Source organism: Vidua macroura, chromosome 3 (assembly GCF_024509145.1).
Source record: "Vidua macroura isolate BioBank_ID:100142 chromosome 3, ASM2450914v1, whole genome shotgun sequence".
NCBI classification, from domain to species: Eukaryota; Metazoa; Chordata; class Aves; order Passeriformes; family Viduidae; genus Vidua; species Vidua macroura.
The window spans coordinates 27,981,500-28,008,175 of record NC_071573.1 but is presented as its reverse complement, the minus strand read 5'-3'; the positions used below and the strand labels follow the sequence as shown (position 1 = coordinate 28,008,175).

The following is a 26,676-nucleotide window of genomic DNA, read 5'->3' as shown; positions in this document are numbered from 1 at the left end:
TTTCTACCCAAAAATGTAAAATTTATCCTACACAATTTACTATTGTCTCATATTTTGCTATTGCCTACTATTTACACTCCAGACAATGAAGTCAGTTTTGCCCTTTAATTTCCTTGAGGAAAGGAAGGAGGGTGGACAAAAAAAACAACAAAAAAAAAGCACATATGAATACCACAAGGAAAAAATTTCCATTTGTACTGGAAATACATTTTCCTATTCCCTTAGTGAGAATTCATTTTGGACACTACACACCACAGAAATACTCTCCATTTTTTAATTCTTTTTAGAACTCTTTTGTACACAGCCCAACAACATGGTAAATCTCCAAAGTTTATTTGTGTCTTACTGGACTTCAGGCAGCTCTGCTGAGTGTTGTGCAGAAACAAAAATCAAACCCTTGCTCTGTTTTGTTTTGGGATTTTTAATAGATAAAAATATGAATTTTAATAACAATTTGGGTACCTTTTTGCAGCAGATGAAAGTGTTTCTTTTCTGGCAATAGAAATGGATGAACTGTGGCTCGTTTTCCTGCTTCCTGTACTCCCGTTAGTTATACATGACATCGAGATAGCTTCTCGGAGGCTTGGCTGACCTAGAAAAAAGCAATATTAAAGAATGTTAGGCTTTATAGCTATATCCAAAGGTCCACATGAACAACAAAAAGCTCTCAGTTGTGGACCTGGTATTACACAGCAGCAGCATGAGCATTCAGGACAAACATCCAGTGACATATATTCATGAAACCTTAGAACCGGGAAACCTGGGACACTAAGGCAGTCAAGAATATGCTGTGATAGAGGCCAGTTCCTCTAGTGATATGATGGCATGAAAGAATTATTAAGTTATTTAAGGGCTGTGATTCTAAAGATTAAAAAAAAAAAAATCAAGATTTTCAGTTTCATTTCAGCTGCCCCTTCCATCTCAAAATACCTTTCAGTATATGCCCTATGGTATAGCTATTAAGTTTCTGATACTGCTCACTGTGTAGAACATCTGCCACATCCAGTGGATATTATAGACTCTCTCCAGGGACAAATCAAGAGTCTATATGCGAAGAAGGCTGTTGTCTGTCAGATGCCCACTTCACTCATTGCAGAAGTTTAAAACTATGCACTGAATGTGGGAGGGGATTGCAAGGAAGACAAGGGGGATCAAAGGCTCTTCTATTTTCAGAGCTGAACACTAGCCTGGCAATTAGCTCCCAGACCTGACTCTTCCACAGAATGCCAGTGAAATACAAGGCATTTTACTCAAACCTGATGTTTCATCCTTTCCCACTAACTGCATCTCTCTTTTTGTGTGCCTGTTTTATTTCCAAGGTATTACTTGGAGGAGAATTTTGCCCCTTCCTCCTTTAAAGTGCTAGACTAGTACTTTTCCCTTCTAAAGTATAACATCCCCTAAGAAAGATCTCTGGGATAATCTCACATTAAGCATCCAAAAATCAGTGCTCATTTTTGAGGCCCTCTGTGTCACATGCCCACTTAACAGACAGCAAATTTCTATTGCCTCTCATAGGGCTGTCACTCTGACTCCAGCAACATACACAGAGGACATGACTGACAGAAAAATAACAGGGCTGTGTTCGTGGCAGGCTTCAAATAATGTGAGATAGATAAGGCATGAGGCCACACATTCAAGATAAAAGCGAGGAGTAAAACAGCAGTTGGGGAGAATCGACAGTTCTGTGTACAGAGGACAAACTCACACAGATGCCTCATTTGAACACTACCAGCCATGTGTCACAGCACAGCTCTTTCAAGCAGGTTGAGAGGCAAATTGATTCTTATTTTAAACTACTACATTATATACAAGAGATACCCATCAAGGGATTATTAGATGTCAGAACTCTTTGGATGAATGCAGAAATGGGCTGGCCTACACAAACCAAACAGTGCTTCAAATGCACCAAGCAGCATGTGATCACATCTGAAATTCAGATCAGGAAAGCCAAAAGGATCATGTGGAATATCCCAGGCAGAAATGAGAATAAAGGAAGTCTGAAGTAAAGACACACTTAAAATCCAGAAACATTTCAAAGATCATTGTTCTTCCTAAATTCTGTATAAATCAATTTGGTATGATTCCTTCCAAGCGGTACTTTTCAGAGACTGTTTTCTTTGCAACATAAACATTTGGAATATAAAATTTGTTTTAGAATTTGTTTTAATATACTGCACAAAACCTCTGAAGCTCAAGATATTTTTTTACCCCATGTAATTCAGATGCAAGAACAAAAGTGCATGAGCTTAGACAACACATTTACTGTAGAAGCCTATAAATTAGCTTCAGTGACAAAGTAAGTCATCTTCTTTGTGGAGATGCATAATATCAAGGCCTATGATTCACTCTTGAACTTTATATGACCTTAACATCTCTGTCTGCTCACTGTAATAGATTCATGTCTCTCCAACCAGCTCTAGCATGGCTTTCCAGAAACATGAATCAGGGGAATCAGCAGTAATTCCCAGCATGGTGGGTAAGCACTCAGTGGGATGTGTAAAGGACAACAGTGCTACAGACAGGGCACAGGAACTTACTAAGATGGGGAACACACTCTCAGAGTGCAAGGAGCACACTGCTATTTCTTTTATTGGCTACATCTAGAATAATTCCCCCTACTAAGTATGGAAAGTGTTACTTCCTGCTTATGTTCAGGGACAAAACTGATTACAAATAAAAACTCAATATACTCTATCAGTGTATACTCATGACAGGAATATGCACTGTTCCATGCAATCATGAACACAATAACAATTTAAAAAGGGATCCAGACAGCAGCTTTGGAATTGTTTTCCAGTAAGGTGGGCATTGATGGTAGATTGGCAAAGTACTTCCAAATGTCAACAAGTGACACGCAAAATCACATTCGAGATTAAGATTTTTGAATTAAAGTAAAAACTACTTTTGTGAAATTACTAATAATTAAACATAACCCAGATTAAAAACTGCAGTGACAATTTTTTTCAAGTGTCAAAAATATATCAGGCTTTCTTACAATCCAGAACAAAATCTTGGTCAGTGTGACACACTCAATGTGCAATAAAATATAAAAAAGCAAAAAAAGCAGCAAAAAACCCCCCAACAAACAAAAATCCCCAAACCCCTCACTCAACACCCTTAAGAAACAAAACCTCTTCCAAATTCTCTGTATACTGTATGTTAATTAGACAGTCAAAAGTGACTTTGGAATACCTACTTTTAAAGGGATGAAAGAAATTCAATTAATCATCTGCAATTATAAGTAAATTAAATGCATTTATATTTTAAAACATGAAAAGGAAAGGCGAGTTTTAAGCCCTGTGCACATCCCAGGCAGTGAGACCTGGCTACTGACAGAGACACACAAAGATCTTCCCAGCTGGGTCAGAAGTCCAAGGAAGTGGACCCACCAGTCCAAACCACACATCTCTCTTAAAGACTTTTAACCAGGTCATCTCTGCAGTCAAAAGATTTCAAAAATTAACAACACTCTAACCTTCTCCACTGCAGAGATAATCCTTCACAGTAATCAAGTGCTTTTACTTCAGAGACCTGGAAATAATGAAGTGGCACGGGAGAACACAAATTCCAGATCAATACACTGAAACAATTGAGCTCTCCCAGCACTGGCCTGCACACTTCTGCCAATATCATATCATTCACCACCTGCTAGCATAAGCAGTCTGAAATTTTTCAGACTGAATAGCACTTAGCTTTATCTGCTAGTTTGGAACAAAAAAGCCAGACATAAAGTGAAAGTAGAATGAAAGGCAGTGTATGGTGACCAGGATTAAAGCCAAATTGTCAGGGATCAAAGTGGTAAAAATGTCTTTTATAAAACGGATTCATCTCTGTTCTGATAATTTTCATAGAATAGTATCTGTAGAGTTCAAAAGAAACATTTTATTAACATCTGTCAAGTATACAAATGTGTGAATGAAAGATAAGTAGGGTTAGAAAAACCAGACCACAATAAACCAAAAATCTATTTCCAATTCTTTATCAGCCTTGATTAGCTAACTGGGAAAAAAACGAAGCCAAGCTGTTAGAGAGAGTGGTAAGTTTGAAAATGTGTGTCCTGTGATAACATGATAGCTTTTCCCTCCAAATATACTTACAAGGTGCTGGAGCTGAGAATCAATTAGTAATCCACTTTTCTTCCAAACACTTAACTTTGAGTATTTTACATTAAAACGTAGTTTATTCTGTTATCAAATATATTTGCTGAAACAATATCCTCACTATCTATTTGCTAATATTCTGACAGGTAGACTGCCTTTCTTACAAGGAAAAACCAAACACTTGTTTCTCTTTTTCAGGTAATTTCAATTTAAAGTAAGTAGCTGCAGCTACATTAAAGTTACTTCTCTGGGCACTTAATTCAAGTGGATGTAAAAGAAAAAGCTCAAGAAATGACACCTTATTAAAAAAAAATATTTTTTGAAGGAAGATTTTTCTTTTTTTTTTCCCCATTAAGGCATACAATATCAAATCCTTCAACAATCTTAAACTACTTGGTTTTCAGCAAAACACGACAAAAACTTCTAGATTACAAATCTATTACATGCCATGGAGTTTTCTGCCTGGTAGGATAGAAAACCAATTTAGTACTCTGACTAAACAAGTGTACAGTGTGTGTAAATCTCCAGAGAGCCCACAGAGTGAGCTGTGGAAAAACAGACAGAAATAGTTATAAGTATAGAAGAATATAAGATTTTATCTGCACTTCCTTCCTAATAGAACAACATCAAAAATCAATCGAAATAATGACAAATCTCAGACTTAGTTCAAGGTGTCACAATGAATTTTATAAAAGCAGCTAATTCTAGTCATGGCTCTGCTTCCAGGCTTTCAAAGGATGTCAAGTCTCTCAGTCCATGGAAGATGCTGGCAAAGAAACTGCCTGGGAGCCCTAAAACTCTCTTCGAAGAGAGTACTGCATTCTGAAGGGTAGGGAAATATTTTCTTCAGCATTCTGTTTTATTCAACTACTTCACTTACATACTAAGAGTCAAATTTTGATTAAAACTTCTTAGGTTGAAAAAGTGTTCTCTTCTTCTATCACATGAAGACAGGTCAGGGTGAGACACCAGGTCTCAAATAATGAACAAAACAAATCAGGATAAATAGTTCCGATCACTACCTGTATGTTATGATGCTTCTTGTTTAATAACCAAATTGTAAGACAACTAAGTTTCAACAAACTTTATTATAGTAATTACAACTGAATTACAGATGAAAAAATAAACATTCTTTTTACAATTTTTAATGGAAGCCCAATTTCACAGATTTCAACAGACAGCTATTAAACATACGTTATTTGTCATTTACTATTAAAAGGAAAAGAACTATCCAAATAGAGGTATGTTTATAAGCAACAGTTTGGGAGTGTATAGCTAATGCATAAACAACTTGAGCTCCAAGGGCATCTCTCCTGGATAGATAAAGATAGATAAGCTAAGATAAGGTAGATAAACTAACTTAGATGTTGAGAGTAATTAAATATTTATTTTTAGATTTTTATAAACAGTGACTTAAGCCATATTTTTATAACTTTAAATGACCCTCACAGGGATACAAAACTGATTTTTCAGGTGTTAGAGGAGCCACGTCTCTGTCCTTTGGGCAGGCATTTTAAAACATGCTACAGGAAACTGAAAGACTTGTTTGGCCAATTGCTTATTCAAATCACACAGCCGTTTTCCTTCTCCCTTCTATCTTATTTTGTTATACTTTCCCAGAGGCACCATCTACATGCTCAACAAACTGTCAAATGGGCCAATTCTAAGCAGAGGAAATAAAATTTTAATTATAGTAATTTGAAACCATTTGATATTCTCTGGCAAACAAGTGATGAAATATCTACTCAAGTGTTATAAATAAGTTTTCATTTGAAAAAGTTAGTAGCAACACTGAACTCTTCCAACATTACAATTCTTAGTTTGAGAAGCATTATGGAGAACAGCAGAGTACCACTCAAGGAAATTTACTTACACTGTTCTAAAAGAAGTACACAGATGCACAAAACATACCCAAAACTGCAAGAAGGATATGGAAAAAGAATAAGGATACTTATCACCACAACCAAAAATATTCCTCTACAATGAACAAGATTATTAGGTTACAGAACTTAGAAAAAAACCTCTGAACTTTGTCCTTCACTTCTCCATCCTAAACTTGGTTTAACTGGTTAGTGGCCCTTACTTCATTAATGCCCTCTAGATCCAAATTCTTTAAATAAAGAAAAATATATGAAGAACATCAGAACAGTAAGTGTAACAGAAGAAAATAAAATATTTAGTAAGTCAGAGCAGAAGATAGGAAAAAAATTGTAAGAAATGCAAAAAGAACAGATGGCACTAAAACCAATACCTGGGAAATGCATTAAGACCTCAAGAGAATCATCATTTGTTATGTGAGCATGCAGACTGCAGACTTCAACAGGACTTTTCCCATGAGTAAAATGACCCACATACAAGCTTGCCAGGTTAGTTTTAATACTGTGGATAAGAACCTATATCCTACCACTACCATAAGCATTTTCCTATTTCCACTACTATTTTCTGTTTCTTTAACATTTACTGATTAGACAACATAAGCACGTACTCAGTTATTAGAACAACTCTGCTTATTGAATAGTGTAAAGACTAAAAAAAACCAAGACTCAAACCTGTCTTATGCTTTCATTACTGAAGCTTGCTGAACACCTGAAGTCAATTTTGTTAACATAAAACTAAATTGCTTAATGTTAGTGAAATGAAACCACTGTTGAGATAAGGTAAAAATTACATCTGAAATACTTTGCTTAGATGAGTGCAATGAGATGGAATTTGATAAGACACAGTATTTCATACAAGAGAAGGGAGCACAAAAAGAAGGAAAACTCAATGGGCTCCTCTTATAAAAGCTCACTTCACAAAGAAAAAACTAAGTAAAAAAATCCCTACCAACTGCATTTCCAGTACATACCTGCTTTTCCAGGTCCCCAAGATCACTGCTTTAAGTAAAATAAAATGCCTCACAGTTTGTCACTCTTCACTCTCATGGGAAACTCCCTTTGCAAACTGCCATCCATTATTCCAATTTCACTTTGTGAGTTGAATTTGCATATGAGTTATTTAATACCAATTCCTGTCCAAGCAATAGGAAATATTCCTCCAAAGATTTAACCTATGTCAAGTCTCTTAATTATTTCTGAGTCCAGAAAAAGGACACGAACTCTTTGTTTCTCTACAGGCAGACATCAGATGTACTTTTTCAGGCACAAGCTCATACTCTAGTGAAATGATTAATCTGAGATATTTCACTAGTGCCATAGTATGCCACAAACTTGTCTGCACACCCAGAGCCTGAGGGATGAATTCTCCTGTTACACACATTTTGACACCCTGGAAGATTTTAATAGGTTTACCAGGCACCAGCTGTGAGCCAATCTACCTTGCTGGCAGTCACAAGTGCCAGACTGCTTCATGCTTTCTTTTTCTTCAGTGTCCAGGTAATCTTTGTTTTTGGAACTTTTTGTGAATGCTAACAGCATCAATCATGCATCAACAGCAGAGGCATGTGGCAACAGAGTGCAGAGCTGCCAAATGCAAATAATTTCCCACCAAAGAAATTCTTCTTACCAAGCCATCTATTTAAAAAGAAAAGAGAGAAAGAAAAGAAATGAAACCCATAAACTCACCCCCACACTATGATCCCTACAAGCCCTATAGCTGCTGGGGACAGGATTTCTTACCAAGCCTTTTCCCATTTCTAACCCTCAACACTGTCTTTGGACCTGGTAATTTCTCCTTTGTGTAGTTATTCTTAGCTGTGTGCAGAGATGGAGAAGCGCTATCACAATCTTTTTATATTGAAAATATTTGCTCAATTTAGAATAACTTTGTATTGGGAAGTTACGTACAAACACTCCCAGCCTGCTTTTCACTGTGAAATACAGACAAGTGCTAATCCTGCTGCAATCCCTACTAGAGGCATTTTTCTTATACAGTATCTCCACTACATGCTTAACTAGGAGACACTAAGGTGCCTAAAAAATCGTGCCCTTTATCTTATCTTCTGCAGTTCACAAATCCCTGAATGAAGAGCCATTTGCTTCTGAGACCCTAGGTACCAGTCTCCTGAGAGAGAGCCCATGAGCTAGAAATAAAAATCTACCCTGACCATGTGAATTTTTTCCCTGGACACTGGACTAAGCTCAAAATAAGCATGTGACAGAAATGTAGGGGGGAAAAGAAAAATAAAGATTTAAAGGATAATGCAAAAACTTTATCTTCAGCTACTGTTTCAATCTGTCAATCTAGAATAAAGGAAATTAAGAACAGAATTAGATCCCCAGATGTGCCATGCAGACAAACTAGACAAAGGATGAAGAAACCACTATCGAGCCATCAACTTCAGAATAAGAAAAATAAGTGAAAAATGATCAGGATGGAATTGTCCCTTTCAGTGTGATTCACTGTCTGCTCACAATACTTATTTTCAGCCTATGAAAAATGTATCCTCAAAGACACTGCTGAGGTGGCAACAAGAAAAAAAATGGAGAGGTTTTAGAAAACTCATTTCAGCAATAAGTAGAAGAGCCACCCTTCAAACTAGGTTAGTAATCACCTTGTATTAAACCTCCTTTGTTTGATGGAAAGACTCAGGATGGCGTTTTCTGGTACTATTACTCTTGTTACGTTCAGTTTGTTTTAAAAGTATTTATCTCACTGTGTTGCCATACTTTAGATTAAACACATCTCTCCCCATCTATTCAGAAGGATATATACACATCTCTTCTCTTTACTCATTATTTATGTCAGTATGTATTTAAGGGCTGCTGCAGAAAAAAATACTTCTGGGATTGAAAGCCTCAGCATTTTTTTTAAAGAAAATTTAACTATAATATTGTACATGAAAGTGCAATTATTGTAATGCAGAAATCCAGATTCTTGACAGGATCACAAACACCAAAATGAGTTTTGGAGGAATACAGTTACCTCTGCAGCAATCATGACTTGACTAGTAAGAGTCTGTTATATGCCTGCATAATACTTCAAAGAAAATCTAACAATTACTTCTTTGAGTATTATTTTTATGGCAATTCAGATCATCTTCTAATCCTACTTATTCAAAGTAATGATGCATTTATCTCTGTTAAAACATTTCAAGAGTTTTTTGGCCATTTCAAGAGTTTTTTGGCCAAAGAATTTAAAATACAGACATAAAAAGTAGAACCTAGGGTGCTGCAAAAAGCAATGTATTAACTTGTTTTAATCCCAAGTTTATGCTTCAAGTCTAATTTTAGTCTCTTAAAATTCCAGTCTCTGTATGTAAGCATTTTCTTCTGTGAATTCTATATACAGCTGATTTCATGATTAACAGTGAAGTTAATGTGTTATCTGGAGGTGTTGTGTAACTGAACACAATGGGGACACATCCATCACCAATGAAATACAGTGTCAATTATCCATAATTCATTTAAGTTCAGTGAATTAGATCATATATGGACATATCTGCCCCTGTTCCCATCTCTTTCTTCACAGTTCTGTGCTGTTGCCATTCATTTGTAGAGATATAATATGACCAAACTGAAGACATTCCACCCTTCCTCTGTTCTGCCTCCCCCAAATACTTAGTTTATTTCTCACTGAAAAAATGGACCTAGAGAATTCAGTATGGTCCCAAGACTCCCAAAAATGAGACAGTCCCAAGGCATTTTGCAGAACACAAGAAGATTGCCCTGCCTGTACACAAAGTTTGCTAGGTGTTAGACAGCTCCAAGCCAAAGGTTTTTAGCCATGTTTGTGCACATCCCAGCCCCTCTGCATTTAAATAGCAAGAATAAGGTACTGTGGTGCACACGTTCTGCCCACAGTTTTTCACTTGGATATTTTCTTTTTCTCATAATGGATAGCAGACAGCAGAGTGATGTAGTAAAAATATCTGCTAAAAGAGTTGGAAACAGAAGCTTCAATCTTGATGAGACCAGACATGTAAATTGGGTAGATAAAAGCTGCATTTATAAGCAGAGATGACAACAGTCTACCATTTAGCAAGCAAGAGAGAATGGCAGGATTCAGAGCCCAAGTCAATTAGCATCATGACTTCCTTCCATCTGGCAGAAAGACTGCAAAAACACTTAATTAAGGAATTTGATCCCTCTGTCACATCTAAAATAATTCAAACTTTCAGCATTTTCAGCCTATATAAAGCAGTCACCCAAACAAGCATAGGCTACATTGTATCAGTTCAGTGTTATAATGGCACTGGTGTAATAGGTGCACTGCAACACTCACACAGGGATTGAGCCCAGATATCGCTATGCTGCATGGTTTGATGTGGTTACATGCAATTACAGTGACTTAAAACTGTGATTAATTTGAAATATGACCTAATCTTTTATATAATCAGAGACCTGATATATGCCAGAAACATGCACAGCCATAATTCTCTTCAAATACACAACTTTAAGTTGGAGTAAGTTCAAAACTCAATTCAAATACTTCTCCAGAACACAAAATGAAATGTCCATGGGGGATTGAGGGGGTAGGGAAGGGGGAGAAGCATATAAAAATTAGTGCAAAAAGTATCTAGTTTCTTTAGTTTTAAACAATCCTACTAGTGCTAGAATATAAAAGTTTCTAGTGACTAACCAAAAGAGATATTGCTGCTACATGGTCATTTCTTGCATGAGATCTATTAAGTTATCTCTGTATTGGGACAAAAATTAACTACATTCAGAAAGCCTTCTTCTTTGGTGGCAATGTATTTTGGTTTTTATTTTGGTTATAATTTAGGAGCAAGAGAAAACATAATCTCTAATACACCCTTTTAGTTGACTAATTTCCAGGCAAAGCCAAAGCTGAGACTCAAAACTGTCCATATGCCCCAGAACCTCCAGTGGCAGGTTAACATTCCACCATTGAAATTAAAACCTTTTAGCAACAAATAAGGAAAATTTTCAGGGGTATCAAGAACATAAAAATGTTAGCAAACAGAATTAATAAGCATATTTCAGATATATCTTGGCCGTATATATTTAAACCACTATTATAAACCTAACCCCTCCAGCTCAAAATAGATCAGTCTTTCCAAATGAGACAGAAAAGGGAAAAAACAAGTGACCAATGGAGAACATTTTGACATGATAACACAGCCTGACTCTAGGAAGAGTTTACCAAATTTGGGCTTACCTTTACTTGGCGCTGATTTTCTCACAGAAGCTACATGGTCTTCAGAGATAGCGAGACGCCTTAGCACATCAGCCAAGGCTGCTTTTAGCACAGTGATTTCATCTTCTTGTTGCTGCACTCTCAGCTCCAGGGCTGAAAGACGGTCCTGGACATCGGAAGTGCTGGCAGCCGAGATGCTGTCATCTGTACACGGGAAAAGCAGAGCAGAAAGAGGCACTGAAATGCTTTGTTTTGAATTAAAAACCACAGAAAGAGGCATGTACAGCACAAGTGTCCCATCATTTTGAAATACTGAAGACATTCTAACAAACACGTTCAGGCAAATAAGGAATGGATATTACAGCATATATCGAATTAATACTTCAAGACAGAAATCATTACTAATCATTAGCTAAGACAGAAGGCTTAAAGAGTGTGGACCTACTAAAATCACAAGAAAGAATGTGCTTCCTGTAAAAAACATGCTTACAAGTAGAAGGAAGACTGACATTAACTTTCTTTAAACACCCAACTAAATTAACCAAAAAGGTATAAAAGTCTGGTAAAATTCTACAATATATTCTTGTGGAACTGTTCAAGAATTTTAACTATGACTCTTAATATTAAAGCAAGTTTCAAAGTTAAAAAAAAGTCCACAGTTGAACACAGAAGTACTGTTAACAATGACCTAATTGCATCAAGTGGCAATCTCAATTTAAATGGTCTAGATCAGCGTTCTTAATTTGAATTCCTTCTCTTTAACTTTTTTCACATCACCACCCTGAATGTGCCAAAAAACATACAACCTTATAACATTTGGCCTGAAGTGAAGAGAAAATAAATGCACTACAAAGAGGTTCCAAAAATCTGTTTGGCCACACAGAGATAGATTAGCATTGAAGGCCTAACCCAGCCAAATCTATTCTTCAGTGGTAAAAAGGAAATTACAGCTTCTGCTTACTCTTTGCCTTTGACAGTTCTTTGCATTATTTCTGCCAAGCCAAAATAACACATAACAGATTTTTGTATTTGGCTGTTCTAATATATCACAGGCCAATCACTTAAAAAAAAATCTGTAAAAGAAAATGTTACTCAATCACAAGGTACTAAATTCCTTACCATCCTGTTTAAGGCTTCCTAAAAACTCAGTAAGGAACTTCTAATATAGCTTTATAAAAGTTCACCTCCATTATATAGTTCACTTAAGTTCGTATTTTACAAAATAAATACAGCAGATTTAAAAGTAAAGGCAAATAGCTGGTATATTACTATGAATCTATTCAATCTAAACTTTAGTTTTCACTAATCTTAGGAAGACATATCAAGGAGAAAAAATTTAATATAAGCCACAATCCTAATACTTTGATTTGCCCTAAAAAAAAGCCTTAATCTTTGAAATACTTGCATAGGGGCACTTTCAAAATACATATAAACAAAAGAAATACAGAGCAATAATTAGTAAAAAAAAACCCTAAAAACCCTTTAGTAATGAAATGTATCCAAAATTATTATTGAACTGAAAGGAACATTTAAGGTTACAATAAAAAAACAGCCCCTAAATGACAGTTTTGCATATTGTTTTAGGTCACAATTTGGTTAATGCAAAAGCAGAAGTGTACACTTCATGGTTAGTACTATATTCATTCTGGCTGATGAAAAGAACTGCAGGGGAATTAATCAATTAATATGGTACATAATCAAATGGAGACCCAGAGACAACAGATTAGGACTCAACAAAAATATCTTTAATACTGCCATCCATAACTGTACCTCCCTATAAGCAGAAAATTGACTTTAATAACTCCACAGCCCAGCACATCTAATGCTCTCTCAGCAGGACTTTACAAACCCAGACCTGTGACACCTACCCCAGGTTGGGAAGGACTGTGTAAGATTCTTTTATTAAAATCTTCATGTTCAAAACATAAGCCTCCATCTGTTTCAAGGAGCTGGGAGAAGTTCCTACATGCATACACACCTAAGCTTTTACTTCAGGAAAGCAAATGGACTTAAAATACTATATAATTCATATTTTCACTATCCTGCAAGTATTAGCTGCAGTAGACCAGACAGAATGAACACTCCAGAGAACAATTATTTTCAAAATATTATAAACTTTTTAACTTCTCTTACACTGAGTAGCAGTTCAAACAGAAAAAAGCAGTTTGACATTTCCTTAAAAAAAGAGGAGGGGAAAAAATGAGGGGGAAACTCCCCCCAACTTAGTTTTTTTGCTTTTTTTGTTGGTCAAAGTCTTCCATTAGTAGATATTATCCATTATAATGGATAAATTATGGATACGTTCCCAGGCTACATAAATACACAGCAGATCACTATAAAACACTTTTAAAAGAAATAAGTAGCTATGTCAAATCATCATTTTAGAAGCCAAATATTACTGTGCTCCCTGTGTAGAGTCCAAACAAGAGTAATTACCAAACCAAGAAAAGCTCCACTGGTGATTGGTCTCTCTGATGAGCACAGAAGCAAATGCTCTGCACATCTCTGGACATCTTCATTTCCCATGAGCTACTAGCATTGACCAGACTGTTGCTGTTGAACCCCGCACCCCAAAACTGGGGTGCATTATCTGGCTGCTGCAACTCCCAAATGCAGTTATGTCACTAATTAGAACTCTGAAGAACAAGAGAGCCAATTTTCCTGCCCTGTGAGGGTGAGCTGCAATGCTTTGACCTGCTCAACACATCTGATGAGATGGCAGAGGAGTTGACCAATGTTCTCCTCGGTGAGCTGTACTGAGGAAGCTCAAGCCTTGGCACAGCACAGAGAGGCAGAAGGACCCTCAAACTCAGCTTCAACCCAACAGCTTGTCAGAGGGCACAGCTATGGAAATGGGGCATGAGGAGTAGGCCAAGAAGGTTGAGTCACTCAGCTGATTCCAAACCAGGCAAAGCAATGTGCCCTGTTGTACAGTGGGAGGTTCCAAACCACCAGCGGCTGCTTTGCATTGCAGAGAGGGCACGGGAGACATTGAAAGGATATCACCAGGAAATCAAGACTAATTTGGTCGATCAAAGAATACAGTAGCACACTTGGAAGACATTTCATTGTTCTTTATCATTCTACAGAAGCAGCATCTGTTTCAAGTGATGACAACCATATACTACCCCGGCAACTATTACAGAATTAAAACTACTAATTCCCAACCCAAATATCTCATCCATTACAGCAAATATTCAACTTAATTCCAACATGCCCTTCCTGGCAGTGTCTTGAAAAGTAACTCATCAGGGATTATCTTAAAAGACGATGCCCTAAAAGTAAACAAAGCTGGAATCCATGAGATCATTCTGACAAATCTGCACAATTACACCTTTCTTCACAGAAGTTTTCAAAATCTCTTCCAGATTTCTTCTTTCATTTAAAACATATTTTATAATCTAAAAAACTACTTCAAAAGAAGTTCAAGCAAAAAAAACCCCTTCCTTCAAGGACATGCCCTCCTCCCCCAGAGAGGAAACAGCTCTTATGCAAGAACAATCAGTCAATGGGAAACAAAATTTCATCTCCTCCCTTCATCTTCTCCCACTCCTAAACATCTGTCCTCCCCCTTGTGCTGACGTAGACATGCATCTATCCAGGCTTTCCATAAGCTGCTCTTCTTTTATTAAACCAGAGGGAAATTTATTTAAAAAGGGAAACCAGTTAGGCAAATAGAGCAAGTAATTTGTAAGTGGAGTCAACTATTGATTCATTCAATTCATTTAAAAAATAGCTTTTTAGTTATCTGGTTATTCTTATTATAACCAAACATCACCATTTCGGATGTGCTGGTCTTGTTTTCTAAGCTCTTGATGACTTATGCCTTTAAGGGACACACTGGGAACAAGATCCAGTGTGGAAAAAAAGCATCATGCACCAGTGCTCGCTGGTAGTAGTGAGGAGACATCCACAGAGATGTGAATCTAAGGTATTTCAGTCTTAAAAACTGCTTTAAGGTAAGAGTATTGGCACTCAAATGACAGCAAAAACATTCTAGGTTTAACTATACAGTACATCAACTTTCAAGACAAAATGTTCTGTTATTTTTCATAGTTCATCGGTTTGATTTTTTTAATTTTAACCAGGAAAACATCAATTCTTCCCTTACTTTTGGAGTAAGAAGGGATATACATGGGATGCTTCTATTCGATACTTATGAGACACAAGGACAACTCTAAAAATGAGGGTTCATTTCTCATAGTCAATGGACACCACCCAACAGACAGGTTACTCTGTGTGGGACTCCTCACAGCCACAGGCATCAAACCACTCCTAGCAGATCAAACAAAGCAGATCAAACTGCCCCTTAGACCTGGGCCAGGAGCTCCAAAACGAGTATCCAGGACATAGCGATGGTACTTAACAAACCTTCCAAGCCACGTATCACTCCTCAAATTTCAACTAGCAGGCATGTGATGGTTTCAGCATTTGAAAAGCATCACCCTTCATCACTCGCTGCCTAGGAGAATGTTGAACTAACTACATTGGGAAAAAAAAAAAAAAAAATCTTACTACTGAACTGTCTATTCTGGGCCCTCTCAACAAATCCAGAGCATCCATTACCATCACTCAGAGTCAATTCCTCCCAGCTTTGACTAAATCTAAGTAAGGAATTCGTTTCAGATGTAAGCAGCATTTCAGAAAAACAAATTCTATAAATTCCAGCCCATGGAAATTTAAACCATGGGGTGGAAAATCTTATGTTTTATCCAATAAAGCCATATAAACCACAGGTAATTTTAAATGCCTGGCTGTTAAGACACCCACGGAATTTTCTATATTTTGCCCAGAGTGGTAAGAGTCCTTTATTAGGGAGAAGGAACAGAAATTACTGGGACTGGTATAAAGATCTGGCTGACAATTTCAGGAGATAACTGTCCCCAAGGAGCCTTTTCTCACGAGGACCATGATCTGCTCACGTGTGAGGGAAAGTATGTATTTGTATAACTTCCAATTTTTGTTCTAATAGCACTGAAAAATTTGACTCTGGATGAGGCTTGTATTTCCAGAGAGATACCAGACAAATTTATTTTTCCTACACATTATGAGGAAGAAAACTCTCTGCAGTTTTCTGCAGATCATCTGTCTTAAGAGTAGCTAATAAAAGGTGCCAAGTTCAAGAATTATGTTCAGAATCTGTAATTCATAATTTTCAACAACAATAAAAAGAAAAGTAGAATTAAGGCTCCATACTTTTGCTCGCAGTATCTCCTCCAAATGCCAGCACATGCACAAATTATCTCAGTTTTGTAAAGGATGTGAGTCATGGAAATAATCCAAGAATGGGAATTAAAGCACACAACATGAACACAGAGGATTCAAAGAGCTCCCCCACAACCTAAATGATACTGCCTTATCCTAGTACCTAGAGCTTATGGCATGGAAGTGGAGTGGGAAGTTCTCCCCAGCTCTCCCTTCCTGCAAGCACAAGACTCTGGCCTTTAACTTCCTCAATTTCCTCACACATCTTTGGCTTCCTTTGCTAGTTTTTCATTCTTTTCTCTATTCTTCCAGTTTTCCTACACCAAATTAAAACAAATGCACTGCTTGATCTCACACTTGATACTGGTAACAAAAGTGTAAATTCTTTATTTTCTTTTCAGAATAACAATACAGATGTACTGAGATAGGTACAGGTAAGTCACTGACTGTAGACAGTGCAGTATATTAACATTTCCAACACGAGCTAAACCTGAAATTTGTCTCCTTCAAAGACATTTCTTCAGGTTTTCAGGAAGAACACGTTGTCACACTCCACTCTGCTCAGGACTGATGCTGCACGAGGACCATCACGTCAACCAGACTGTCTTCCTTGCACAGCTCATGAGCTTTTTAATGTTTCATACACTCATCTAATTTTACCCCCTACAAGTAGTTAATAAATTAAAAAATGATATATTACTGTACACTAGCCATTCCACAAACCATTTTGATCACAAGTCCACAGCAAGCAGTATTTTATTTTTCTGTAGATGATCCATGAGATGATTTTGTTGAAGCCCATGAATATTCTGCAGTGCAACAGTTGCTACCGGCTTTCAATACCGTGGACTGCTTTATGGTCAGTTTGAAGCATGTTCATGTCCATGAGCCTGCATCACTACATTTTAAAGGACATGATCCATGTTTTCAAGCAACTTTATTTGAAAGAGTTATTCTGACATGTAAGACGATTTACCACTTCTCAACTAACAATTAGTAGCTATACTTGTTTATGATAGACAGATTTGTGCACATAGGCTTTAGTATATTTTTATTTTCCTGACATGAAAAAGCAAAGGAAGGAGAAAGATAGAAAGATGGCATAAAAACATCCTGACAAAAAATAGTCCAATAATAATCACAAATTACAGAAAACATAAATATTTTTGTAATAAGCTTGTGTATCTGCTGCTGCAAACACTCAGTTTTAATACAGATAATCTAGAAATACATCAGCATGAGATTCACAGGGCACAGCCCCACCCGTACCGTATTTGATCAACATGAGTGTTCTGCTTGCATAAATTTCCTGTAACTATATAACTTACTGGGCACAAAAATTTTATATTTCATACTTGCTGATACTAGCTTTGATAGGCAGACTGCAAAAACAGAACAAACACTTACAGACATTTCTCATATTTGACACAGGTAACCATTTGATTACTTGAAGAGGCAGATAATTATGCAGACACTGCCTCATAGCCTTCCCCAACTGCATACTTCCTATCAGCTCCACCTCCATTGAGATGCATCTCAAGAGTAAGACCATTCATGGGTTTTTCCCCACCCACTGCTTAAAAAGCCTTGTGGTTTTTAAGTACTTTTCTTCCCCTAACATTGCTTGGCTCTTGATATTGCTCTTCAGTGCTTGGCCTTCAATCCACAAGACAAGCCCTTCCCCTCCCAAAATATTGTTTCTGCTACAAATCAGTGACCTCTACACCCCATAGGCAGAATCCATGGTGGCATTCACTTGGGATCCCCCATATAAATGGCTCAGCAGCTATCCCATCCACTCCAAGCTCTTATCAATATTTGGTGCCACCCCATTTTCATGTCACAGCAAGGAGAGGGGCAGGGGGCATCTTTTCTAACAGAGGTTTGGAAATTCACACAGAATAAACTGCCCTGCTGTAAGTTACACATGCATTAACACTTTAGCAAACATAGATTAGTATTCCTTCACTGGAAATATTTCATATTGTGCAAGAAGTTTTAGAAAACTTCCATGCTAAAATGCTAATTTAAAAGTGACAAATTAAGTGAGCATGAAATGATGTAGGTTAATTCCCATGCTCCCTAATGCCCAAACTCATTTAGCTAAAATTTTCTAAGAAAACAACTTTTCATATGCTGAAGAGGGACCACATTCTGAAAGTCTTCCTCTTCACTGAAGGCTCAGCCACCACTCACCTCCCTGCACCAAAAGCAGATGGCATCCAAGCCACCCTATGGAGAAACTCAACAGGCTTTAGCTCTGTAGGATAGAGACAACGTCAGCCACTGCCTGGGGCTCCAGGGTGGCCACAGCAGGACACCAAGAACAGGAAAGCATCTCTCCTGCACTCCCAAAGCCTCATTGCAGAGAAGCCTACATGTTGTGCCTAACCCAAAATACCAGACTTCAGCTCTCACAGGTAAACCTGACAGGAGCAATCAGGTTTTGACATGTACAGGTCATTCCTTCCTATGCACTTTGACAATCAAGCCTTTCTAATTTCAATTTAGGCAACTACTTAATTAGAAAATTAGGTAATTAGCAGATGCTTTTGACCTTAATCTCTTTTTAACACCACTCTTTATCTGTTAAATGAAATGAAATTCATCATCCTGCACTGCCTAAAGGTTAATTAACACTTGTGGGCTGTACCCTAAGTGCTACCCTGAGTGCTGCAGCAAGGTCAGCGTTTAAATGCATGCAATTTCTCAATAAGCAAGATTAAGAGCCTTCCCATAAAAATAAGAGAGAGACACACAAAGAAAATAAAGTTAACTCAAAATACCAACCATCCGCTTTTATAGGAAGAATCACCTTTTCAGAGTTCTAACTTGGAAGAGACTATGACCTCCTCCATGCATCTTACTACCTATATGATTTCAATACAGTCTTGAAGGCCAACTCTAATTCTAGCTTTTAAGTTCCATCTGACTTCCCACTTGGAACACTCTTCTTTAACCTTGTGTCTTTAATGCACATATCTACAAAAAGATGGCAGCATTAATTGTCACTAATCTGCCCGACACAATGAATGATGATAACCAGTCAGGCTCAGACAAAACTACTGCTATCCAAAACATCACAAAGCCCAGCAAACACACAGAGTTCACAGAGAAATATGGGACCATGTGAAACAATGTTTTTCCTGGAATACTCTGCAAACTCATTTGCACAGACAGGTACCAGCAGTTGTGTGGCAGGCAAGGAAGTTGGTGTGGAGGCCTGAAAATAGAAAAGGGGGGGGGAGGGGAAGAAGAAAAAAAAAAAAGAGTAATCTCAGATTCTCCATCTCTCTCTGCACCCCTCCCTCCACCCAGTGCCGCTTATTTTTTAACTGCTTTTGTCAGAATGATGATGCTAATTCATGCTCAAAGAAGTGTCTATATATTTAGAAACTTTTCTTTTTCAGAATTTAAGCCCCAATTCATACAGCTTACCTCTGATTATCCAAGCTCTATTTCCAAAACAAACTTTTCTAGTAACACGTGAATAAATCCAAGTTTGCAAAACATTTAATCTTTAGATTGCAACAACACAGGTCAAGTCCAACATTCCCCATTACTGGCAGCGCATCTCCTCTGCTGTAAAGTATATGAATTCAGTAGTACCAACATACTTTCAATCTGACACTTATGGCAATCTTCCAATATCTTAAATATTTATTGCTTATTTGGGCAACTAACTCAACTGGGTTTTCATCTGTGATATGCTTTTAACAAGTACTTTTTACCCTAGAGGAAAGAAGTTTCTACTCTAAGATTGCTATATTCTCATCAATTCTAGAGTACCATTTCAGCAGCAAAACAGAAAAGCACCAATATCATTAAGTGAGATAACATCAAGCAATGCAAAATAGCCTCTTCTTTTATGGACACATTTTATTTTGTACCATGCCATGTTTTCTTACAAAATTCTACTCATCTCAGCTCCTGGCACACAAATGAATAATCTCTAGTTTCTGTTATCTAGAAATCAAGTTAGACATTATCCCTGTAAATAAAAGTACTGGAATGTTTCTGAAATTTTTGTACTGGCTGCTTCATCATGCTGTGCATTTCTTTCCCCCAGGACTCATAAATATCTAATTTGTAACATCAAAAATACCACTGTACAAACCGTTTCTTTGATCTCATTCTGTGCTATTCTAAGCCAATCTATCGTAAGTGCCACTATGCAAAACTCCATCAAGAAAAACAGAAACCTGGCCTGTAGTATTAATTTCCTTTCCCAAAGAAATACAGACCTCCTTCTCCCAAAACAGTCATCTACCCTGCAGGGAAAGCCTTCCCTTTCAGCACTGCTGGAAAAAGCAGGATCTGAGCATTTTTGTGCTCAGCAGAAACGTGCTTATCCCAGAGCAGGGGGAGGCACCAATGCTGGTGTACACAGCGCTATTTCATGGCTCTTATCATGCCAAGTCACAGGACACAGCAATTTCAGATAAAGGGAAAACCTGTTTTGAAATAGACTCACCAACTCACTGCCTTATCTTAATTTTCTGGTATTTCAGGTATAGGAATTCCTTCCACTTACTCACATCCCTATGTGGCTGCTGCTTTATTACCTCCCCATACCGGAGCCCATTCAGTAAAACACCAACTGTGAACTTCACTCTGACAAAATAAAGCGACCTTGAGGAGTTACTGTCCCTCTTTGTATTTTTTTTATCCAAAACCTAGGGGTGACAATCCACTCCCTCCCTTGAAAAAACAGCCTCTGAGAGACAAGCCTTCTGGTGGGAGTATTCATGCTACTGCAGCAGGGCCAGAGCAGCCGGTTGCGCTTGCAAGGTCGTCATGCTTTATCCATCCCCCTGGGCAGCATCTCCTGCATCCCTTAACCCAGCTCTGCGATACAAATGTTACCCTCCCTGCTGCAGGGGATACCATATCACAGCCATTCTACCTCTCCTCTGTCTTGTAAGCAAGAACAGACACAAGGTTTGGTTTTGATGTTTTTTTAAATCCACTGTTTCTTGGGAATGCAAGACTAAAGCTCTCTAATCACAAACTTGATCCAACTCAACACCTGCAACAGCAGCAAAATCCTGCTTTTGTTTCCTCCACCAAGAAGCTTCCATAGCTTCTGCAACTGCTTGCAGCTTTGGTATTAGAGGAACATCTTTACAACAGCTCGTGTTTGCTCCAGGTGGAACCAAATCCACAGCAGTTTGGCTGGGTTGGGGTTTTTTTGCATAGAAAAGAACTAACCCATGTCCATGAAGACCAGTCATACTATAGACACAGCTAAGCCATCTGCTTGATTTCAAGGATAAAGCACATGGCTCCCACACAGCCAGCCTGGAAGGTGGTATCTACAACTACTCATCACACATTAGTCACAGTCTCCAGTTCGGTTACTACACAGGAGGAACTAGTGAGAAATAAATGGAATATCTGCACATTGTGTGTCAGAGAAAATACAAGCTAGAGAGCAATAAGAAGTATCTATGCTGGTGAAAGTCAACAGCCACTCTTAAAAAGGGAGACTGAGTATAAATACAATTAAACTGACTGGTTCGTTAGTTAAGATTTTTTGTTTTGTTACATTAGCAATTAAACAGCCCTGGTGAAGTAACAGCTGTAAACAAGGTGTGGGTGGAAATCACTGCTCACACCTTTCCTGCTGCTGCAGCTGCTACTGCCTGACAGGAGACTGACTGTCCTGCAACACACTGCTTCTCAAGAGCTGTAGAAACATCAATATTTACATTTGTTATTTTGCAAAGATAGTATTTTAAACAATACAGACTGCAGACACGTCACCAGGTGTTGCTGCACTCTCCTTAGCAAGGACACTATCAACAAGTTCCCACAAATGCCCTATAAACACATTATGTAATTATGAAATGAAACCAATTTAATACGTGACAAGGAAGAACTCTTGAACAGCATGACAGACATCTCTATGTGTGACTGCACATCTATTTTATTTGAAAGCTGCAGTTAAACCGCTTCTGCAGAAATGAATACATAAAACTGAAACCAGTTTCAAACATAATTTCAGTTGCTAATCCTGGCACTATTACACCTAACATGGAAAACTCCCCAGAAAAGGGAGGAATTAAGTCTCACCTTTATTTAGGCCAAACCACAAAGCAGATTTCAGAACTGAAGCAAAGCAAACACACTCAGAAACAGTGTTACATGATGCTACAACTTCCCAGAGAAAAATCAATCACTGAACAGAACACTTTGGTTGGCATAGGCGGGCTAAGACCTTCTAAAATTTCACCTTGAAGATATTTTATGTAGAAGTCCTACACAAAATTGAACTATCACAGTCACTGTTGATAAATCACATGCATATGTGCATGGAATTTGCTTACATGGGAAAAATGCCTTTCTGTAAGGATACTTTTTCCTTTCTTCTCAAAGGATCCTGTAGGGAAGCACACTTCTGTATGGAATGCTTGCCAAATTTTGTACACTCAAAAGGGATATATCTATCAAAGTTGCTTAAATATATCACATTTTGTATCATAAACAGATTACTGATCTTCTTACAGACAGAGTCTCTGAAGCATAAAAAATCTCCAGGTTTCTTTTTTTCCTACTATTTGCTACAAAGTAACAATTTTCAGGTTAAAAAAAAACATAGCCTTGCAAAGAGCAATAGTGACTGATCACGGATATGCCCAGTATTACAAATACTGCAAGTGCTACAAATACTTAACAGAAAAACAAAACTTGAATATAGTTGAGTCTAAGTAACAGCGGTGTCACAAATTACAAGTTAGTTGTGTTTTTTCCCATTTACTGCCTTCTTTATCAAAATTAAGGCATTAGTCAGTCAAGAACTGATAACAATCAAAGCCACTGCAGAAAGAGAAAGTTTTATTTGCTAAAGGACTCAATTAAAAAAAAAAAAAAAAAAAAAAAAAAAAAAAAGTAGGAAAGTTTTTCTGCAAAAGTACATGAGCACCAATGCAACCAGAGAGCCTCTGAACTGCCATTCAACCCACCACTGCTAATCAGCTGTCGGTCCCTTGCAGACCTATGTCAGAGCTGTTCTCTGGTTATCACTGGGTAACATTTCCAGCCTTTCATAACAGATCAGGAACAGCAATGCTAGATTAGGCCTGCCTGAACCCACAGAAATAAAGTTTACAGATTTTTTACTAATACACTCCAACTCATAAAGTGAAAAGTACTCTAGAAAAAGCTACATATTATAGGTCTCCAGTGTTTGCAATTCAGTTTCATTCTCTTTTTTAAACCCTGGAGATCTGTATTTGTTTGATAACTGTGGAGGGAACAATCTAAAGCCAAAAAGATAATAGTTACTCTGAAAGCAGCTATTATCTTAAACCACTGAATTATCTAGTTTATTCCACTAAATGCTTATGTTTTAGGACTGATTAATTCCACATATACTTACTAAGCATTAGCTATGCTAATTCAGCTATTTATACATATAAAAGAACCATCCAGGAGGATACTATTTCCACATTAATACTGCCAACCAAAATAACAGGATCCTTCATGCATGAAAAAATATTTCTCCCACCACAACAGAATATATAAACAGGAATAAAATTACTTTATAACTTTTCAGCATCTTCTCACCTTTCCAATAATCTTGTTTGACAACTTTAAATTTTACCAAAATATGGTTTTTGGGCTGCAACATGGAGTATGGTCACATAAATCAGTAGGGAGTGAACCCAAGAGAGAGTTAACAGCCTCACAGCTTCCATGCTGTAACTGCACAAGCACACTGCTCTTACTCAAGACTAAATGCCAGCTTGATTAACCTACTAATCCACATTTACTAACCTACTGTGTCAACATGCTCCAAGTTTCCGCCTTCACTTAGCCCTCTGCAACTCCCGTGCAAGCCCACACTCTAACTAGGTGTGACCATTCTTGCAGCCTGCACAGTTGCACAGTACAAAGTTCTCATGCCAGAGCACCCTGTGACACGCAACATGTATATCTGGGGGAGCTGGGGAAGAATTCCCAGAAAAGTGGAAAGGACAAGTGACCCTGCCACAGCAGGCCTAGGAGCACAGCTCTGCCCCACACTGAACAAAATTCTAACAAAACAGAATTATTTATAATACATACAGAGTGATACTTTTAAAAGTTTGAACTGCATCCTTTAAAGAAAAAAAGTTTGTCAGTTTTTTTTTTAATTTTCATTACATGCCTAGAGGTCTCCTTGACTGCAAAAATACATAGAATATTGTGAAGATGGGCAATTAGAAAATTTCTTCAGTGAAAGCCATTAGATGTTTTCTTCAGTTCAATGTTGTTCATAAATAATCTTTCAAGACTCTGAAGCTGAAAGCAAGCAGAAACACTGGGAGACACTGAGTTTGCTTCTTTACATTAAGATCAAATCAAAAATCAAAACAACAGATAGTTCTAATTTTAGTATTGATTCAGTCTGTAGTACTGTCTTGGGCATGGTTTCATTTGTTCTTAAGCCAGTCAAACTGTGGGCTGCTGCTAAAAGGGGTAATTTTCGTTGAAGGATCAGGCTGCTTTTTCTGCTCCAGTATCTGCTGCAGGACATAATTTTTGGTGGCTACCTGATAGAAAACTTTTTCCACCCCCAGTTAGTTTTCAGTTGGATCAGCTCACTGACCAGCTCTGGCCATACCCCTGCCCAACAGCCCTTGGAGCTACTCTGCCACCACACACACAACATAACCCCAGTACAGAAACTGCACACCATCAATGCAAAACACTCAGGGTGACACTTGCAGCTCTGATTTTTTCACCTCTATCATCCAAGAAAAGCAATCTCAAAAAATACCTTAATGCTCAAGACACTGTGGCATTTATTTACCAAATAAGTCAAATCCTGCAAAAACCCAAAGGGTCAACTCAAACCAGGTTCTCAGGGAAGTGAACACTCCCTTTGATGCATTTCACAGGTATCACAAATTAGATTGTGGCTATTACCATGGTTTTAAATGCTTCTGAAGACCTTCACAGACAAACAAGGGCAAACCCCAACAAATTCATCCATTTTTAGAACATACAAAGAACAAAAAAGATGCTGGAAGAGGAGAGCAAAGCAAGAAGACATGTCTAAATCCTCTTTTTATGATGCACAAGGGCATCTTCTTAACACACTGTGCTGTGACTAATGGCTGTGATGTCTGGTTATTCCTTCTTCCCTGCTCACAGGGCAGGAGCTGCATGTCCAGCACTTTTCCTGTATTTCTTTGCAAATTCTGCTCTCAAAGCTGCTCTGGCTCCATGCAGAAGGAGCAGGTTGAAAAAGCCTGCTGCAAGAGGGAAGTTTCCAATGCTACCTCTTTCCTGCTGAACTTACTTCTCTGTGTCAAGCAGGGATGTGACATAGGGTTCATAAAGATACTTTTTTAATCGGGGCATTACTCAAACTTTGAGAGCAAAGACTTGGTACTGAGAAAGTGTTTGTTGTCTGAACCTTTCCAGCTGACCTTTAATGACAAGTTTGCTGCATCAACTCCACCTCTGACATTTCACCAATTTCGATACTTCAGCAACTTCCAAGTGTGGCTTGCAGTTACTTCAATTTGGAATTACATTCTGCAACTGCTAAAAAGGCTAACCATTACCCTGCACAAGTCACTATTATCCTCTCAACCCCCTTCTGATAATACATGTTCCTAGAACTGCTGGGAGCCAGCTAGAGATCTTAACTGGCAAAACAGAAAAAAATGTTACCCAAAAATGATACTACAGTTTTAAAAGGTAACTATGAAGAGAAAGAAAAGAGACCTGTATGGAGACACGGTACTGGGCTTCTAAATAGCGTGAGATGAAACCCCCTCCCAACCTCTATTATATATCTCTAGTATTTGAAATTTTGTGTTGTGTACGCATAGCACTGCATGCACTAGAAAGAAAAAGGCTCATGTAACACCCAAATACCTACAGCACAGTCCCTTATGTCAGATACTAATTCAAATTAAATACTTTTGCACCAGCACCTGTGCAGGGAAGCAAGGCAGCAGGAACAGCAGTATGTGCCAGCCACTCTCACTGCCTGCCAGCGAGACAGGTGGCAATGCCACTGCCAGTCGAGGTGTCCTCCACAACACAGTGACAACCCCTTGCCAGAGGCACCAAGCCCAAGGCAGACTCAGTGTCACCCCCAGAGAAACCCCGCAGAGCCACTGACAGAACCCCACCATTGCCATCAATGTCTCCAGAAACTGGCCAAACCCCACTGTGAAAAAACCCTAAGCAAACTCTTTACAAGTTTTAATATTAAAGACAAATGCATACAAATCAAGAGTCTGAAAGCAATCAAGCTTAAAAATACTAGGATGTTGGAGTTTGGTTTTTTGTCCATTTATAAATACCAATTTCAATGCCAAGTGTCACT

At 37.9% G+C, this 26,676-nt stretch overlaps 1 protein-coding gene across 4 annotated transcripts in view; it reads right to left on the bottom strand.

Annotated features, from left to right (window-relative positions):
* Positions 1 to 26,676, bottom strand: part of EML4 (EMAP like 4) — a 146,837-nt gene that overhangs the window by 57,882 nt on the left and 62,279 nt on the right. For all 4 annotated transcript variants that reach the window (XM_053973342.1, XM_053973341.1, XM_053973343.1 and 1 more), the window contains exons 2-3: positions 11,163 to 11,345; positions 463 to 592 (exon numbers count right to left, since the gene is read on the bottom strand). In XM_053973342.1, coding sequence (XP_053829317.1) covers positions 463 to 592; positions 11,163 to 11,345 — 313 coding nt within the window. The remainder of the gene's footprint in view (positions 1 to 462; positions 593 to 11,162; positions 11,346 to 26,676) is intronic.